This window comes from Gopherus flavomarginatus, chromosome 7, assembly GCF_025201925.1.
Source record: "Gopherus flavomarginatus isolate rGopFla2 chromosome 7, rGopFla2.mat.asm, whole genome shotgun sequence".
NCBI lineage: Eukaryota > Metazoa > Chordata > Testudines > Testudinidae > Gopherus > Gopherus flavomarginatus.
This window is the reverse complement of record NC_066623.1, coordinates 37,554,923-37,572,406: the sequence shown is the minus strand read 5'-3', so window position 1 is coordinate 37,572,406 and position 17,484 is coordinate 37,554,923. Positions and strand designations below refer to the sequence as shown.

At 53.5% G+C, this 17,484-nt stretch overlaps 1 protein-coding gene and 1 non-coding gene across 3 annotated transcripts in view; one reads left to right on the top strand and one right to left on the bottom strand.

Moving 5' to 3' along the window:
- The first annotated feature begins 767 nt into the window (after positions 1 to 767).
- On the top strand, positions 768 to 850 carry TRNAL-CAG (transfer RNA leucine (anticodon CAG)). The gene has a single exon. It is a non-coding gene; the product is annotated as a tRNA-Leu (tRNA).
- Positions 851 to 6,631: 5,781 nt separating this feature from the next.
- WDR55 (WD repeat domain 55) overlaps positions 6,632 to 17,484 on the bottom strand; it is an 11,888-nt gene continuing 1,035 nt past the window's right edge. Inside the window, exons 1-10 of one of the 2 annotated variants that reach the window (XM_050962489.1) lie at positions 17,361 to 17,377; positions 15,971 to 16,149; positions 13,880 to 13,939; positions 13,539 to 13,681; positions 12,334 to 12,434; positions 11,488 to 11,575; positions 10,239 to 10,418; positions 9,741 to 9,840; positions 9,235 to 9,404; positions 6,632 to 8,134 (exon numbers count right to left, since the gene is read on the bottom strand). In XM_050962489.1, coding sequence (XP_050818446.1) covers positions 7,813 to 8,134; positions 9,235 to 9,404; positions 9,741 to 9,840; positions 10,239 to 10,418; positions 11,488 to 11,575; positions 12,334 to 12,434; positions 13,539 to 13,681; positions 13,880 to 13,936 — 1,161 coding nt within the window. In that variant the 5' untranslated portion in view covers positions 13,937 to 13,939; positions 15,971 to 16,149; positions 17,361 to 17,377 and the 3' untranslated portion in view covers positions 6,632 to 7,812. Of the gene's footprint in view, positions 8,135 to 9,234; positions 9,405 to 9,740; positions 9,841 to 10,238; positions 10,419 to 11,487; positions 11,576 to 12,333; positions 12,435 to 13,538; positions 13,682 to 13,879; positions 13,940 to 15,970; positions 16,150 to 17,360 lie in introns of both variants that reach the window. The other variant, XM_050962488.1, reaches the window with a different exon arrangement.

Here is a 17,484-nt window from a genome sequence, read left to right as displayed (position 1 = left end):
AATGTAATAAAAACATGCCAGAGTAATACCAGGTGCTGCACAATGGGTAAAATGGCCATACTGGGTCAGACAAAGGTCGATCTGGCCCAGTGGCCTATCTTCCAATAGTGGTCAGTACCAGGTGCTCCAGAGGGAATGAACAGACCAGGTAATCATCAGTGTCTTGTTGCAATGAATGCTAAAGGACTAGCAAACAGAAGATCAGTCAGTGAAGCAAGGCCACTGTGGTTGAGTCTGAAGTAGCAAGGTGCTGAAAGCTGGATCTTTAAAGGTATTTAGGTGCCTCATGGGATTTTTTAAAAGTGCCTAAGCTGCTGTGCTGCCTAAATACCTTTGATAGCCTGACCCAAAATCTAGTCTTGTGGTTTCAAACTCTTGGTCTGATTAGCCAGCCAGGGGGCTCTTCCCAAATGCCAGTGTGCCTGTCTCCTGCGAGGTGTTGGGGTGAGGCCTGGCTGTCTTTTGTGCTACAAGTGAGTGCACCGGCAGTAGGTTAAACAGACTGGTACGGCTTTGCCTGGAGTCACAGGGCTGCAAGGATACTGTAAGCTGCGGGGAGATGGCAGTCAGTTTAACTGCGATGGCTCAAAATAGCCACATGGTGGCAGCTTACCACAAACCACGGACCCATTGCATGCAGCAGAAGGAAGGAGAGGAAATAGCAGGGAGTGCAGCTGGGTAAAAGCAAAGCAGTACAAGTTCCTGGAAGGAGTAGGCCTGGCAAGTAAGCACAGCAACCCTTCAGGAGGGTTTTTTTCAACACAGCTGTCAGGATGGCCGAGCGGTCTAAGGCGCTGCGTTCAGGTCGCAGTCTCCCCTGGAGGTGTGGGTTCGAATCCCACTTCTGACAAATGTGATTTTTATTAAATCCACTCCTGAAAGCAGCCTAGAAAGTGGTAAAGGTCTTACATAAGTTGTTATGCCTGTGCTATTATATAGGGTGCAGCCTTTTTCTGTATCCTACAGTCAGGTATTCCAGAGACAGGCAGCATCCCTTGTCTAATGGCAGGCTAGGCAAGCTCGACTGCACAAAGAATGAGGATGACAGCCCCTCCCCCCACAGCCACTGTTCACAGTGCCTACAGCAGGGTCCCCAATGCGGTGCCTGCAGGCGCCATGGCATCTTAAGTATGCCTGCATACTGGCTGGAGGACGAGCAGCTGGCAAAATGCCACCGACATGCTGCATCATCCAGAGGCGTCACCGCCAAAATGCTGCCAATTTTGGCAGTATTTCGGCAGTGATGCCTCTGGAGGACGCTACTTGGTGGCGGCATTTCACCGGCGCCGCCTATTGATATTGCCGCTTGTCAGCGGAATTTTGGTGGATGCTCATCTGCCGTAACGGTCCTCTGTGGCTCGTCATCTGGCGCCTGCCAGATGAAAAGGGGTTGGGGACCACTGGCCTACATCAGTCAGTGATGTTAAATAGCAATTCACGTTCCCCAAGCCGCCTCAGGAAAGGCAGATGCTGAGGCCTGAAGCTGTGTGACCATCACCATGCTGAGCTATTCTGCTGTGTGTGGCCACTAGGAGGCACTAGGCTGCGGAGAGAGGGTGGGTATGATTCTAACCTCCTGAGTGAAGGCCATTCTAACCAGCGAGCTGTACCTCCATCTACTGGGATCCTGCCCCCAACTCTGAGCTTCATGGTCTGCCCTAACCTTGCTCTGCTGCCTCTGCCTCCCAGAAGCAGCAACAGGAAAGGGGCACAGGGTACTTGGCACCAAGCAAAGCACTTCCATGCACAGAACCAAAAAGCAATTCTGCACTAATGAGGCTGGCTATAGGAAGCTATGGCAGGTGGGGAGTTGGGGGCCCTATGGGGCATGGGCTGGGGGGAGGGTATCCTGTTCAGTGTACATGAGGGGAGGCAGGGAGAAAAGGCAAAAACGGATTTCTGTTTTTTCTGTTCCTTAGAACCTTAAGGGCAAACATCCCTACTGGTGCCAGGTTGAGAGCGAGAGATGGGGATGCGGGACCGCTGCTTGACAGCAGCTTAAACCCAAAGCAAGTGTTAAGACACCAGTGGGCTGGACACACCCCTCCATCTATGGGACGCGGGGAGTGGAGTATTCCGCAGCCCTGCCCTTGTTCAAGGGTGGTGACAGGGAGGGGCTAAGCAGAAAAAGAGGAGCAACAACTCCCCTCACCCACCCCCCGTTAGTACCATCAGAAGCTCCAGGCAGCAGGAAGCTGGAGCTGACACCATTCTGGGTCACTGGGGGGCATTCTTCATTCAGATGGCTCTCTGCCCCAGCAGGCCTCCCCTCTCATGCAGTGCAGATGACTGGAACAGGGGCAGTGATGCTCACCAGGCTGACAGGGTGGGGGTAAGCCAAAGGAATTACATGGGGGGTATATATCTCAGGCACGATGATGGGCAAGGGCCTAGTGCTCAGAAATGGGAGCTTCAGCTCAGGTGCAATGGCTTCTACTGTGGCACCTTGTGCTCCTCCAGCTCCTGGCCATGGCTGGGAACCCACCCCTCATTCCCTAGCAAAGTGTTGTAGGCAGCAGGGCTGAGGTTCTAGGGAGCTGAATGGGGAGAGGGGGGCATTAGCCCTTGTAAAACTGTATGGCTGGAGGGACATGATTTGTACGCTGCCATTTGAAAGCATTGGTCTTAAGCTCTGCCTCAGTTTCCCTCACTACAGCCTAAGGCTCACACTTTGCCTTCCAGCAGTGCTTTGAGAGATGCCATGAAGGTGCTGCTGTCACACCCTAATTTGTGAGAGGAGAAATCAAAGCCAGGTAGAGGGACCAACAGGTATCTGGCAGAGTGGAGCCAGTTCTCCAGCAGTTATGTGGAAGCGTGCCTTGGCTGCTGGGTCAGGCTAGTTATTGAGGCTGCCCAATAGAAAGCCTGGGTTGACCTCCCAAAAATGGTAACACCTTTTAAAAAATGTTGCAACCGGAGATGGCCCTGTCCCTGGTTCCTGTGAGTGTTTTCCAATCATGGGAGGCCATAGGACAAGTGGACAAACTTTTTGGCCCTTAGGCGACATCTAGGTGGGGAAATTGCATGTATGGCCATGAATGTAAGGCTGGGGCAGGGGGTTGGGGTGCAGGAGGAAGTGTGGGGTGTGGGAGGGGGTGCAGTGTGCAGGAAGGGGCTCAGGGCAAGGGGTTGGAGCAGGGTGTGTGTGGAGTGCAGCAGGGGGCTCAGGGCAGAGGGTTGGGGCAGAGAAAGGATGCAGGGTGTATGGAGGGCTTAGGGAAGGAGGTTGGGGTGCAGGAGGGGGCTCAGGGCAGAGGGTTGGGGTGCAAGGTGAAGGAGGGGTTCAGGGTGCGGGCTCCAGCCTGGTGCCGCTTACCTGGATTGGCTCCGGGGTGGCAGCAGCAGGCACTGGGGCCAAGGTAGACTCCCTGCCTGCCCTGGCCCCACACCACTCCCAGAAGCAGCCGGCACCACATCCCTGCGGCCCCCGGGGAAGGGGGTGGCAGAAGGCTCTGCATGCTGCCCTCGCCCATGAGTACCTCCCCCACGCAGCTCCCACTGGCCGGAGCTGTGGGGGGAGGAACCCACAGGCAAGGGCAGCATGCGGAACCCTTTGCTCCCCCTCCCCTAGGGGCCTAAGGAACACGATGCCAGCCGCTTCCAGGAGCAGCGCGGGGCCTGCAGCGCCATGTGTGTGGCAATCCCGCAGGCCAGATCCGGCCCGTGAGCCGTAGTTTGCCCACTCCTGCCATAGGACATTGTAGACCATGCCACTTTCTGCCTGGTGCTGTCCACATGAGGACCACTGGCCTTCAGTTTGCACAGCTGCCAAGCCAGCATGCTGCACCAGCACTAACCCTGCTGAAGCAGGGGCTCCCAAACAGCACCTACACCAGGCTGAAGGACCAGGCCCTTGCAGAGCAGTTTGGAAATGGCAGCATGAGAGACGAACCCATAGAGGCTCTAGAGCCCACCTGTCCCTTCCATCTAGAACAGAGCAGAGGCAGGAGTTCACAGCACACAACCCCCACAGTGCCCTAAAGGCAGCCAAATATGTTTTATTATGAAAGTCTGGAATGAAACACTGTATTAATGTTCCGAGCAGGAACAAATATGGGGGACCAGACTGCCCACAAGCTCCATCCCCACCCCTGCCTAGCAGAGAGGGTGGGGGATGGTGCCATGTACTCACTGCAGAGAGATAAGCACATGGAAGGCAAGAGTTTAAAAGTTAAGTGAAGGACTTTGAGGTTCACACATTATGTGAATGCCAGTTAAAAAGCTGCCCTAGAACCAGTTTTGCCATCCACCAAGGATGTTCGGTAGGACAGGCCCACCAGGACTTTGGCTGGGCTGAGCCGATTGCAGTGGGAGGACCTGCCAGCAGGGTCAGCCCTGGAGCTACAGGATGGCACAGCGGTCAGGTGGGTCCCTGTGTGCAGATACAATCTCAGCCCCAGGGTTGGTCACACGATGTGATCCCAAGCAGTGAATTTTCTTTAGGGGGGAGCCAGCTGGTCCAGCTTGGTGTCATTTGCCATGAATAGGATTCTCTGGCTGATCTTCCCGATTGTCTCCACCTAGAAAGAGGAGGCCACCTAGAAAGAAGACAGCCATCCTGCCTCGTAGGCTCATCCCCACATCCCAGCTGAGTGTCTATCCACTGGGCTAATATGTTTAAGGGTTGCAGGGACAGCAGTGCCTCCTCCACTGGCCATTTTGTGACTCTAGGCATTTACAAATACTCAAAAACCAACCAAACAAAAAAACCATTTTGTTCACCCTGAACCAGACTTTTTCAAATTACCAACAATTCTGCTGGGGCTGGTGAGGGCAGGCAGGCTGGGAAGCTGGAGGTCTAATGGCAACTTAGTGTCAGAGGGGGAGGGGGAAGAGGAAGCAGAAGAGGGAAGGCAGGAAGGCACGGGGCTCCTCCTAACCAGGATTGGATGAAGGTCTGTGAGCACCGCAGCATGCCCAGCTCCGAAGGTCTGTCTTCACAGCCAGTACATCCTTCCTATAACCTCAACTGCATGAACTCCCTCTTGTATCCTAGTCCAAGGGTTCTCAAACTGGGGGTTGGGATCCCTCGGGGTTGTGAGGTTATTACATTGAGGGGTCACGAGCTGTCAGCCTCCACCACAAACCCAGCTTTGCATCCAGCATTTATAACGGTGTTAAATATATAAGAAGTGTTTTTAATTTATAAGGGGGGTCGCACTCAGAGGCTTGCTCTTTGAAAGGGATCACCAGGACAAAAGTTTGAGAACCACTGTCCTAGACAATGGCACCTTCTCTTCCTCGCCTCCCCAGCAACTACACATAGCGAAGAGCTTGGCAAGTATCCGTCTGTTCCCCGAATCCCCGGTGCTCAGCTCCCAGCTCCTGCAGCACAAATGCCATGCAAAGGGATCTACTCCACTGCCAGCCCAAATCAGTCCCTGTGCCGCTGTCTGCCCATTTAAAAAGTGACACAGGTAAAAAGAAACTCCCTGAACTCAGGGTCTGGCTCACTGCTGCCTGAACTGTTCCCTTCCAGGCCGCTTAGAAGGGCAGGGCTATCCCCAGAGGGGCACAGGCCAGCCAATCCTAGCCCCTCCACAAGAGGTTCTCATTATTCCTGGTGGTGAGAAGCCAGGAGGCTGCATTTCCTGTCTCGAGAGGGAACCTGATGTCACAAGGCTGCCTCGGACATCTCAAGACCAGCAGAGAGCTGCCTTCCCCACAGCAACAGCACTAGCTCACCTGCAGCTGCTCTATTCTTAGGGCAAGAAACCTAACCTACAGGCTTCCAGCTCTCCCCTTCACACCTCCCCAGCCAAGGGAAGAAATCACTCTTCTTAGGGCTAAATGGGCCCCACAGTTGCCCTTGTCTTTTGTACAGATGGGGCAGCCCCAGAGCATGAGGCCCCACGTCTTGGGTTTCCAGATGCACACAGGGGCATAGGCAACCTGACCCGCTCACACAGGTCAGATGCACGTGTGGAAAATCTCAGCTCCTCTCTCCAGGGCCACACTAGGTCCCTGGTCTGGGCTCTAGGGTGACCCCCCGCCCAGCTGCTCTTTCGTAACGCGAACACCCTGGCACTAGCCAAAAGAGTGCTGGGAAAACCAGTATCCTGAATGGAGACCTGCAGTGGCTCTGCATGCAGGAATGGAAGCTGACACTGGGGGGGATGCAACAGCCAGACACCTGGGCCCACTGCAGTCTCCCTCCCATGCAGCTTCTCCCTCCCCTCCCCCCCAGGCTAGCTCCCTCTGCCTTCCCGTGACAACCAGCCCCACAGGCTGTCAACCTGAGTAAGGAATGTCAGGCCAGCCCCCTCAGGAGAGCCAAGATCATTTCTGTTGTTTCTTTTGGGCGTTCCCCCAGCCTGTCAGTTAAATCTGAATCTTAAGAGGCCAGAGGTGAAAGGCCTTGTGGTAACTTACTGGGCCACATCCCTGTCCCCACACCTTCCAATTGCACAACAAAACTCCTGCCCCCAATCTCTGCATATCTGCTCCCGTTTCCCAGGAGATCCGCTAAGGAGACACATGCTGAAAACAGCACGCACTCTCCTGGTCAGCAGATGCCATAGCAGCAGCAGTGTGATTGTCAGTCACACACACTCTCACTGTTAGACTAGTACTGCCAGTATGTTCTAACAGCAAACTCTGCTGGATTATCACTTACACCCCGACCAGCTCGGGACACAGGCTTCCTGATGGTTTATTCACATACAAATTCACAATGGGAATCAGTCACTCTCCTCATACAGGCAACACCTGGGCCCTGCACTGTGTCTTGTCCAAGTTTCTTGTCTACATGATTCTTCTCAGCTTGGAGAGAAGTTGGTGCAACTGGCTAGTTTTTTTCTTGAAGACACTTTTAAAGGGAGAAGTTGTGAGGGTGGCAGGGGAAGGCCAGGCCTGACAGAAATACAGCTGGCAGCAGTGCCCATATCACCTGGACCAGCAAAGGGGCTCTGAGCTTAGTAGTTTGTAGCAAACTTCAAGAGGCCAGGGAGGGGGTCGGTGTGAAACACGGCTGGCAGCTGGGGGGATTCTTCTTTCCACTCCCCTCCCAGTCCCACATCTCATTACTACAGGTGCCTAAGCAGCAATTCTGAGAAAGTGGCTTTCGGCATCTCTGGTGACACAGGAGCAACGGGGAACCCTCTGCTGTGTCATCCCACAGGCAGCACCCAGAGCTCAGGCACCTGCTTTAGACCAGCACGGCCAGATGCTCTAGGGCCCTGGCCTAGTGGTCCATGCAGAGGGGACTGGAATTCACACTGTTTGCTGCAAGGATTCTTTGGTGCACAAAGGAATTTGGAGAGAGCTCCTGGACCACAGATCACCACATTCACCTCCAGGCTCCTGCCAACCAGCAGGGGTGAGGAAGGAATTCAGGGCTTAGCCCATGTCCCATAAGGCACCTGGTGCTTGTGAGAGCTCACAAGGGAGGGGCTGGGGCAGAGGGTGGAGAGGGGGATGAGGTATGTTGTTTCCTCCTGGAGAGAGAAAACTGGAGAAACTCCTTTCCCATCAGGAGCGTTGCTTCTTTCCAAACAAAGCCTGGTCATCCCAGCTGGCAGGAGGTTCCAGCCCCTCTCCCCATAAGACCTGCATCGGCCTTTAATGAGGACAGAGAGAGGGATGTTGCGTCTCGTCAGCTCAGCTGCACCAAGGGCCCTGTTAGCACTCTGGCCTGCAGGAACACACCCAGATGAGCCAGTCCTCTATGGGAAAATGAGCTTGGCCTCCAGCTGCTTCCACAACACAGCGAGGACGCATCCTTCCCATGGCTGCAGAATCTGCTGGCTTCATAGTCCATGTCCCCACAGAGCTTTCTGACCATGGAATCTCCCAGAGGCCACTGGGCTTCCATCAGTCACTGTCATCGCTGTTGCTCTCCTCCTCCTGCTCCTCCTTCGGTGCCTCTGCCTCTTCTCTCAGGTCGGCAAAGAAGTCCTCTCTGCCGCCCAAGGCTTTGCTGCTCAGGGCCTTGAGCTGCCCACTCTTCTTCCTCTTCCGGTAATCATCCACCACCACAGAGCAGAGTGATGAGATGTCCCAGAACTTCACCTTCAGGTCGTGGCCACAGCTGGCCAGCAGCTGACCAGTGTGGGACTTGGCCAGCTGTTCAATGGGCTCCCCCAGGTGCTGTCCAACGCTGCCTATCACCCGATTAGGTAAGATATTCACTGCCCTGAGACAAGAACAGAAGATTGATTAAAGGAGGGCCAGGTCCGCAGTAACTATGCATGGTACTCCAGCCAACCCACCCACCAAGAGGAGGTGTTCTGGGGCACTCAGAGATTAGAAGACTATAATACAGAGCCAACTGTCCAGTAACCTTGCATGCTACCCCATCACTACCCACCTACCAGACGGGCGTCCTCTGGGATGCTGAGAGCTTAGAAGCGGGAAAGTGCCAAGTGGTTTAAGCCCCAAATTCAGGGCTTAGTAAAAAAGCTCAGCAGATCCAGCTCCAAGGAGATAAATTCTCACTTTGCTGTCAGGAATTAATGTAAACATCCCCTGGGAATCCAAATCCAGCAGCAACAGCCGCACAGTGCTGAACGCCAGAACCCAGGAAGGGAAATGCACTGGGAACAAAAGCACCCGGAATGAAATGCACAGTAGGAACAGCCCTGAATGCACAGCAAGGCCAATCTGGGGTTTTGATTCCTTCCAGTTTAACTGCCTTCATGGTGTTAGAAGCACAGCTCCCAAGATTTCCCACCAACAGCCCTTTCATGGAGGCACCCAGAGGGATCCAACCCAGTAGACTGTCTGAAGTCCATCCCCCAGCATCAGGGCAGGGGATTCCCTTGCAGTACTTCTGCCAGGGCTTTGCCCTGTCTGCTTGTAATGTGCCTCTTCCCTTGGTATATTATTCCACGACTGCATTTGCCTTTGACAAATACACCTCTACCCCAATATAACGCAACTCAATACAACACGAATTCAAATACAATGCGGTAAAGCAGTGCTCTGGAGGGCGGGGCCGCGCACTCTGGCGGATCAAAGCAAGTTCGATATAAAGTGGTTTCACCTATAACACGGTAAGATTTTTTGGCTCCTGAGGACAGCATTATACTGGGGTAGAGGTGTATTTTCCCTTTGCTCAATTCCACCCCAATCCTCCTAACCCCTTGGCCCTTCTCCCCCCCCCCCTGCTATTCACACCCTGTAGAGCCTCCGAGCAGAAGTCCATCACGTCCTCTCAGCCCTGCTAGCAGAAGCAAGGCAGGCAGCCCACTTTTCCCAGTCTCCCTGCTGGGAGCCGGTACTGGGCTCTCTAACCTGATGACTCCATCGATGGAACCTGTGCACAGGACATTCTCCGTGACTGGGACCATGCAGTCGATGGACTCAGCCTTCACTGCAAAGCGGTCACTAGTGGCACCAAAACCGTCCCAGTTGAAGAGATAAATGGTTCCCTCGCCAGAGCCGCACGCCACTTTCTTCCCTCTCTGGACAAGAAGTGAATGAGGCAGAACTGAAAAAGCAGAAGCTCAGGACAGGACCCTCCCCTCCCCTCCCCACATGGGCTCTCTAGCAGGGAGTGCTAACTTCAGGGGCCGATAGCACAGGGAGTGTGATAGAATGGGCTCCTTTCCTCTTAGTCAAGGGAGTCCACATGTTTAACTCAGCAGGGTCCTTCGAGCTCATGACTGAATATTAAAGGGCACTGGAGCACTCACCACTGCCCACGTCTGGGACAGCTCAGTGCTGAGGCAAGGAAGCCTGGTTCTGTATTGCTACCCCCACATGAAGGACAGTCACAAAGGTGGCCCGTGAGTGCCTACCTTCATCAGCGCGATGGATGTCAGGTCTCCACTCTGAGGCTCTGAAAGCAGCTCAAAGCGCCGTCTCTTGATGTTGAAGACACCCATAGTTCTATCGCCACTGTGGGAATCAAAGTGGTACATTGCACTCACTTAGACACGGGATTCCTCACTTCCTGTCCTAAACTGGCAAGTGTTACCTTTATACCCACCAGAGGTGGCTGCACACTTCAGAGAGAGGATATAAGTGATCCCCCCCTTTGGGATTGTCCAGGATGAGAAGCACAACAAACTCCAGTGATTACAAAAGGTCTGGGGCCATGGTGATAATAGCACTTACCCGCTCCTTCAAGGGCGAAGACAACTGTGCCATCTGAATTAGATAAGCAGAACCAACAAGGTGCGAACAAACCTGCTCTCCCCCTAGGGGAGCTGCTCTCAGGCCCCCTGGAGCAGGCTTTGCTGCCTTATGTGCCCACAGGCACCCCCAGTACATGTTGCTGAGGACCCCAACATCACCTGGTGGTGAGCAGGAGCTTCTTGTTCTCATCTATGGCCATGCTGCTGATGTACTCCTCGTGCTGCCGCATCTCCATGATGGATGTGCCTTTGCGGAGGTCCCACACCTTCAGCATCCCGCCATCGTCCCCCGTGGCAAAGAGGTGCTCGTCTATCACCAGCAGGCTGTTCAGGGCTGAGCTGTGAAGACCCCTGCCCCAGTCACCACGAATGTCGGGGACTGAGAAAACTTTTCTACCTGAGGCAGCCCTGTGAGATGCTCCACGCTGTGGCAGGGACCAGAGGCACCTCAGAGAGCCATCTGCCATTCAAAGGCCTTGCCATGGAGGTCTGCCTACATGGCAGCTCTAGCCATGGTACTGAGCACAGGTGCAATCTGGGGGAGGGAGGAGTTTGGCACCCCCAGCATGCTTGGTGTTCCTAGGGTGAGGGAACATGGAAGGAGCCCATTTTCAGGCAGCAGAGAGCTCCCCAGGAGCTCTCGAACCTCTCAAGGGGACCATCTGGAGAAGGCAGCACCTCCTATCAGCGTGTGTGGGGGAGGAGGAAACCAGTTCCCTCCAGAGCAGGGGTTCTCAAACTGGGGGTTGGGACCCCTCAGGGGGTCACAAGGTTATTATATGGGGGGTTGCAAGCTGTCCATTCCAAACCCTCCTTTGCATCCAGCATTTATAATGGTGTTAAATATATAAAAAAGTGTTTTTAATGTATAAGGGGGGGGGTCGCACTCAGAGCCTTGCTATGTGAAAGCGGTCGCCAGTAAAAAAGTTTGAGAACCACTGCTCCAGAGCTAGTTCCTGCAGCCCGACTTGGCCAGAGAGGTCGGTAGAGGGTGACCGGTGACCACCCAGACGCAGCGGGCTGTCACTACAGTCCTGGCCCCATGGCTGGCTCCAGGGTTTTGGTCATTTGGCCTGCTCTTTGCCCCAGCATCCCATCTGAGTCTTTGACAGCCCCACCAGGCATGGCTGCCTTAGGGCAGATTTCCCTGCTCCCCATCCCACACATGGCCCAGCCAGCACCGAGCAGCACACAGCATCAGGGATGGACATGATGGGCAAGAGAGAGTGCATGGGAGACCAGCTCCCTGCCAAAAGGGGCAGCCAGCTCTAGTGGAAATGCTGAACCAATGGATACTCAGGGAGGAACCACTTTCCCACTCTAGGGAGCTTAGGCAGCCAGTTCCCAGGAGGCCCTCGCTGGGCAGGGCAGGGCTGCGTGGGGCCGGGAATCCCCTATAGACACATACCTGTGAGCCCTGGAGAAGCGTGTCACCAGCCGGCCCTCCTCCACATTCAGGATGTGGATGGATTTATCCTTAGACACAGTGAAGAGCTCTGAGGACAAGACACACAGTATACATTCAGCACCCCCAGCCCATCCAGCAACCAGAGCAGCAGGAGTGACCCCGAGTTACCCAACTCCAGTGCCCATGTCCTGTGCTTATCCCTCACTAGCAGGATTCCCCCAGGATCACTGTTACTCCTGGGCTCTGTGGCCATGAAGCTGGCCAGGATCCTAGCCCTGCCCTGGAGCAGCGTAACACAGTGTGCTAGGGCGCAGAAATATCGTGGCAGAATGGGACTTCTGAGCTACAGGGAGGAAACCCTTGGCAGTCTGGTGAGGGAGGAAAAAGGGCAGCTGGGAGCCCTGCCCCCGCCACACCTCTCGGATCTCTAGTCTCCACAGTACGGACTGACTGCATGGCTCTGAGCAGTCACTGTGCAACAGTCAAGCAGCCCCAGCCCCGCCTCTCCACACTCCCCCATACATTCCAGTCTCTCTGGACCCCTCACTCCCAGGCACAGCTGATCTCATCCACAGGCTGGGAGCTCAGCACATTTCCTGAGTCAAGCACAGCTAGGCCTGCTCAGCAATTGGCTGAGAGACTTCTAAGCAAACTCCAGCAAACTCCTCACACTGCTGCATGGCTGAGACCCAGACAGGCTCAGCAGCCCCCCTTCCAGGATGCAAGGAGAGGGGCTTCTCCCCAGAAGACAGAGAAAGGCATTCTCCTTGCTAGCTTGACTTCCACCCAGCGTGTCTGCACAGGTCGCTACAATGGTGTTAGAAAGTCGAAAGGAGGTGCGCTCACTGTGTCCGTCGTGGGAAAAGGACACTTCCCTGCAGGATTTCAGGTGATGTCCCGAGGACCAGAGCTCCCGGTTCCCACCCTCCAGGCAAGAGTATGAATATCTGAAACAAAAGCATGTGTGTTAAGGCAACACCAGTGGGGAGCTGCTCCCTGTCTTGTCCTTCCAGCTGAGGCATACAGCTTTTGGGCGTGGAAGGAGCATTCAGATCCAAGATTAGGGACTCCTGGTGCCTTGAATGGGGAGGTCTGTGTCCAGAGGGGGGTTTCATGGTACAGGACTGGAGGGGGGGGGGATATGCCATGTCCAGATTGCTGGAGCATCACCAGCCCCCAGAGGTGGAAGGGAAACAGAAGTCAGAGGTTTGAGGAGCTGGATTCACATGGGAGAAAAAAGATCCCGGTGGAGCAGGAGCCCCAGCTGTGTGATGGGAAAGGAACAGGTGGTACCTTAGCATTGAGGGTCAGCTCCCACAAAGAGACCCCTGTTTCCTAGTGCTCACTATCAGGAACTGGAAACTCCCCAGGGCTAGTAGGAGGCCAATCTCCAAACCAATGGGATTCTGAGGGACCATGAATGCTGGGCAGGTCCAAGGCAGGTCACTAGAGAGGCACCATTGCAGCTGGGAGAGATGGCAGGTGCAGCGAGAGGCAGAGACTTTGCACTACACCTGTGTGAGTGCAAGACAGATTTGTGGCACCGTCAAGTGTTGAAATGGAGCCGTGCCAGCCAAGAACCTGTTCCCAGTCTAAGCTGTTGGTGGAGAAAGGATGATGTGTCCCCAGCTACAGCATTGCAAATGCCAATGCTCTGATACTGGAAGTAGCTTTGCCCAGCCCCAATCTTCCTCTGCAGAGATAAGTGGTTTCTTCAGGCCAACCTAGCCTTGGAGCATGGAAAAAACCACCTCTAAACACACATCACTCTCCAGAAGAAGCCTCTTCCCAAACCCCAGGCTTCTCCCGGCTCCGTCACCTCCAGCAGCTGAGCCTGCCTCCTATGGACAGTGGTGGGGTGGGGCTGGATGGGCCATGAGGTCACGGACTCCTACCCATAGTATACACCCCATGGGGGCCCCTCTCTCTCTGCCTCCTGGGCAGTGCTGACCCCGGGGGTTTCCTTGCAGCTTCCTGGTTGCACTGCCTGTTGCTAGAGCCTGTTGCTGATTATCTACACGGTGCTCTTCTCTCAGATAGATCCAACTCACACATAGACATCGCCATCCACATCGCCGGCTGCAAGGATGTCCTGGCTGGGGTGGAAAGCAATGGTGTTGGCAGCAGCTTCAAAGGAGATGTCCTCTGGGGTGTCTCGGAGCCTGGGCTCCGGCTCCTCCTGCTCCAGATCTGCCTTTGTGGGGTAGAGAGACATGAGCTAGATGGTCAGCCAAGACACTACCGGGATGCTCAATTCCACTCTCCCCCTTGCGCACACAGCGGCTGCTAGCAGGGCTTATGATTCCCCACTACTGAACCCTCGCCAAATATATGGGGACACCAGCAGAGCCCCCACTGCCCGTCTGACATGCATCCAAAGGGGGGAGCCGACCTGCATGTGTCCTGCATCTTCCTCCTCCTCCACGGCTGCCTCCAGCTCCTGAGACATTCCCTAGGTGGAAGGAGAAAGAGATCATCAGATTTAAGTGAGGGAAGGTGCATCCTGGGGAGCAGGTCGTCAGCGATGCCTCCAATCAAATACAACCAAGGGAACACAATCAAGACAAATGGGCCCACTCCAGCCCCAGCAAGAAATGTCCCCTGGGGCAAGGACCCAGGAGACACTACTATGACAGATATGACTATTTCCTGCTATAGCCTGGAAAAATCCCATTGAACTAAGTATCTTTCGAGTCCACTGTATCAAACATAAAGGTTACGTGTTATTGAGGAGTGTGTGTGACCTTGCTAGAGGGGAGATGGGATATGAGTTGGAACTTCCAAGGACTATATTGAATAATGAGCCCAGAATGAGCTTTTGGACAGACAGTGTCAAGTGGGGGAATCTCTAGGGGAGGAAAATGCAAATTCTCAACTCTAGTTATGCAAAAGCCCTGTAGAGCTATATCCTGAGGAGAGGATGATTGTCTATTGCTTATCTGTTTCCAGAATCTGAAGTTCAAAGGCCCAGGCTGTAAAAGGACAGACTAACCTATTCATGGATGTACTTGTTCTGGGCTGAAGCTGTTATGAATAAGGCCCTACCAAATTCATAGCCATGAAAAAACACATCACAGACCAGAAATCTGGTCTTTTGTGTGCTTTTACCTTATACTATACTTATTTCATGGAGGAGACCAGCGTTTATCAAATTGGGGGTCCTGACCCAAAAGGGAGTTGCAGGGGGGGGATTGTAAGGTTATTGGGGGTGGGGCGGGCAATTGTGGTATTGCCGCCCTTACTTCCATGGTGCCTTCAGAACTGGGCAGCCAGAGGCTAGCAACTGTTAGTTAGGCACCCAGCTCTGAAGGCAGCACCCTGCCAGCAGCAGCACAGAACTACGGGTGGCAATGCCAGACCATGCCACCCTTACTTCTGCACAGCTGCCTGCAGAGCTGGGCAGCTGAAAAGTGGCGGCTGCTGACTGAGGGCCCAGCTTTGCAGAGAGCAGCACAGAAGTAAGGGTGGCAATATCATACCATGCCAACAGCTGCCGCTCTCCAGCTGCCCAGCTCTGAAGGCAGCACCGCCACCAGTAGCAGCGTAGAAGTAAAGGTAGCAGTACTGCAACCGCCCCTACAACAACCTTGCAACTCCCCACAACTCCTTTTTGGGTCGGGACCCCTACAATTACAACACCGTGAAATTTCAGATTTAAATAGCTGAAATAATGAAATTTACTATTTTAAAAATCCGTTGACTGTGAAATTGACCAAAATGGACTGTTAATTTGGTAGGGCCCTAGTTATGAATTTGCAGCCACTGAAAAATCCCTTTGTGGGCTTTGAAGGACTGACTTCACCAGAGCCCTTGTGAGTGAGGGGGTGATCTCTGGAAAGCTTATTAGCATTCTTTGTTTTAATGTGTTTTCTCTATAATGCTTTCACCTTCAGAATAAATGTGTTTGCTTAGAAAAGTGTTGTGGGGTAACTTGTAACTGTGCACAAATACACTGCTTAAAGCCTCTGAAAAGGAAGAGCAAAGTACAGCCACTGGCCTGTCTAGGCTGCCTGGCTTGCTTGGAATAACACATTGTAGGCAGGGAACTGTGCAGCCAAGAAAAACCCCAGTCAGGAGGGAAGCATGTGCCTCCACCAGCTGAGGGGAGTACAGGTGCAGTTGTCCTGAACTATGACAGCTGCTCCCCTCACAGCAGGTTAAAGGGAAGACAAAATGTCCCTGAGTCCTCTATGGGGAACAAAGAGAAGGGCAGGGCTACTGGGCTCCATTGAGGAAGAAGAGTTGCTGCTAAGGACCCACAGGGGATGGAAAAGGAACACCTACTGTTTATAAAAATGGAATCTGTTAACACAGCCCTTCTCCTGCAGTGTGGACAGAGTCTTGGGCCTGGTCTACACACAGGAATTGGACTAGTTTAACTAAATCTGTGTAAATACCAGTTTAGTTAAATGAGTGTAAATCAATACAAGTGTGTCCATAAAGGGGTTTGCTGTGGTGTAACTGAATCAGTTTAAAAACACACCTTTGGTTAGGCCAGTGTGAGTTCATGTGTAGACACAGTTGAAGAGGTGAATGTACTGAATCAAAAGTGCAGACAGACAACGCCAGCAAAAGCCAGATATGATGCAAGCAGGTCAAGGCCCCAGGTATAAGGGGGACAAACTAATTGCTGTAGAATCATGCTCAGGAATCTCAGCATTCCTTTTAGAAACAACACAAACAAGCCAGCAAGTCAGTAGCACTGATGCCTGTGAAAAAAACACCTTTCAAGTGCAACCCAAACATTAACACATAGGCAGGTCCACCCAGGCCTACAGGCAGCCTGTAACAAGAGTTCTCAGGGATGAACTAGCCCATTCATCTCAATGAGACATTAACGCTGGAGACTAATGATATTTAAAATACCAACTCTAGTAGCTACTACAGAAGAATGACCACACTGGGTTTGAGCAAAGGGTCCATCTAGCTCAGTATCCTGTCTTCCCACAGTGGGCAATGCCAGGTGCTTCAGAGGGAATGAACCGAACAGGTAATCATCAAGTGATCCATTCCATCGACAGCTTCTGGCAAAGCCATTGATGGACCTATCCTCCATGAACTTATCTAATTCCTTTTGGAACCCAGTTATAATCTTGGTCTTCACAACATCGTCTGGCAAGGAGTTCCACAGGTTGAATGTGCATTGTGTGAAAAAATACTTCCTTTTGTTTGTTTTAAACCAGCTGCCTATTAATTTCGTCTAGTGACCCTAGTTATTGTGTTATGAGGAGTAAATAACACTTCCTCATTTGCTTTCTCCACACCACTCGTGATTTTATAGACCTCTGTCATATACCCCCTTAGTCACCTCTTTTCCAGACTGACAAATCCCAGTTTTTTAATCTCTCCTCGGATAGAAGCTGTTCATCCCCCTAATCATTTTAACTCCTCTCCTGAGCCCTTTGGCAAGAACATCAGTTAATCAGCTTGCCCTTGAGTGCAGGGTGCAGTAACAAGCCTATCCTCGTGCCGGGAGCCAGGGAGTCGATGTCGAGGTTTGCTGACTCGGGAAATGAGGAATACAAACCTCCCTTCCTTACTCCAAAGAGAGGGAAGGGAAAGAAAAGTTTCCTCCCGCTACCGTGCGCCAAAAGCCTCAAGCAGCCTCCTGTCCCCCATCCCCCACCAGCAGCTTCGCTCTCTGATGCGGCTGCAGCACCGAGGGGTCGATCTGCAGCTCCGCACACGCGGGAGCAGCCCAAGAAAGCCCGCGGCCGGACTGGGACACGAGGGCCGCTGGCTGGCCGGCCGGGGACAGCGAGGGGAGAACAGGGTCCGCCAGGCAAGGGGGATGGGGCAGGGCGCATTTCCTCCCCCAACGCTGCAGCCTCAGGTCGCGACAGGAGGGGACGGAGTGACCGGCTCGTGCTCACCTCTCTGGGCGCCGCCATCTTGGCATGGGTCGGTCCTGGCAGGGGAGTAGTGGATGCAATTCAGCCAGGCGCTTGCGGTAGGCGTCGGATTGGCCTTTCCCCTTCCAGGACCCTATAACATTTA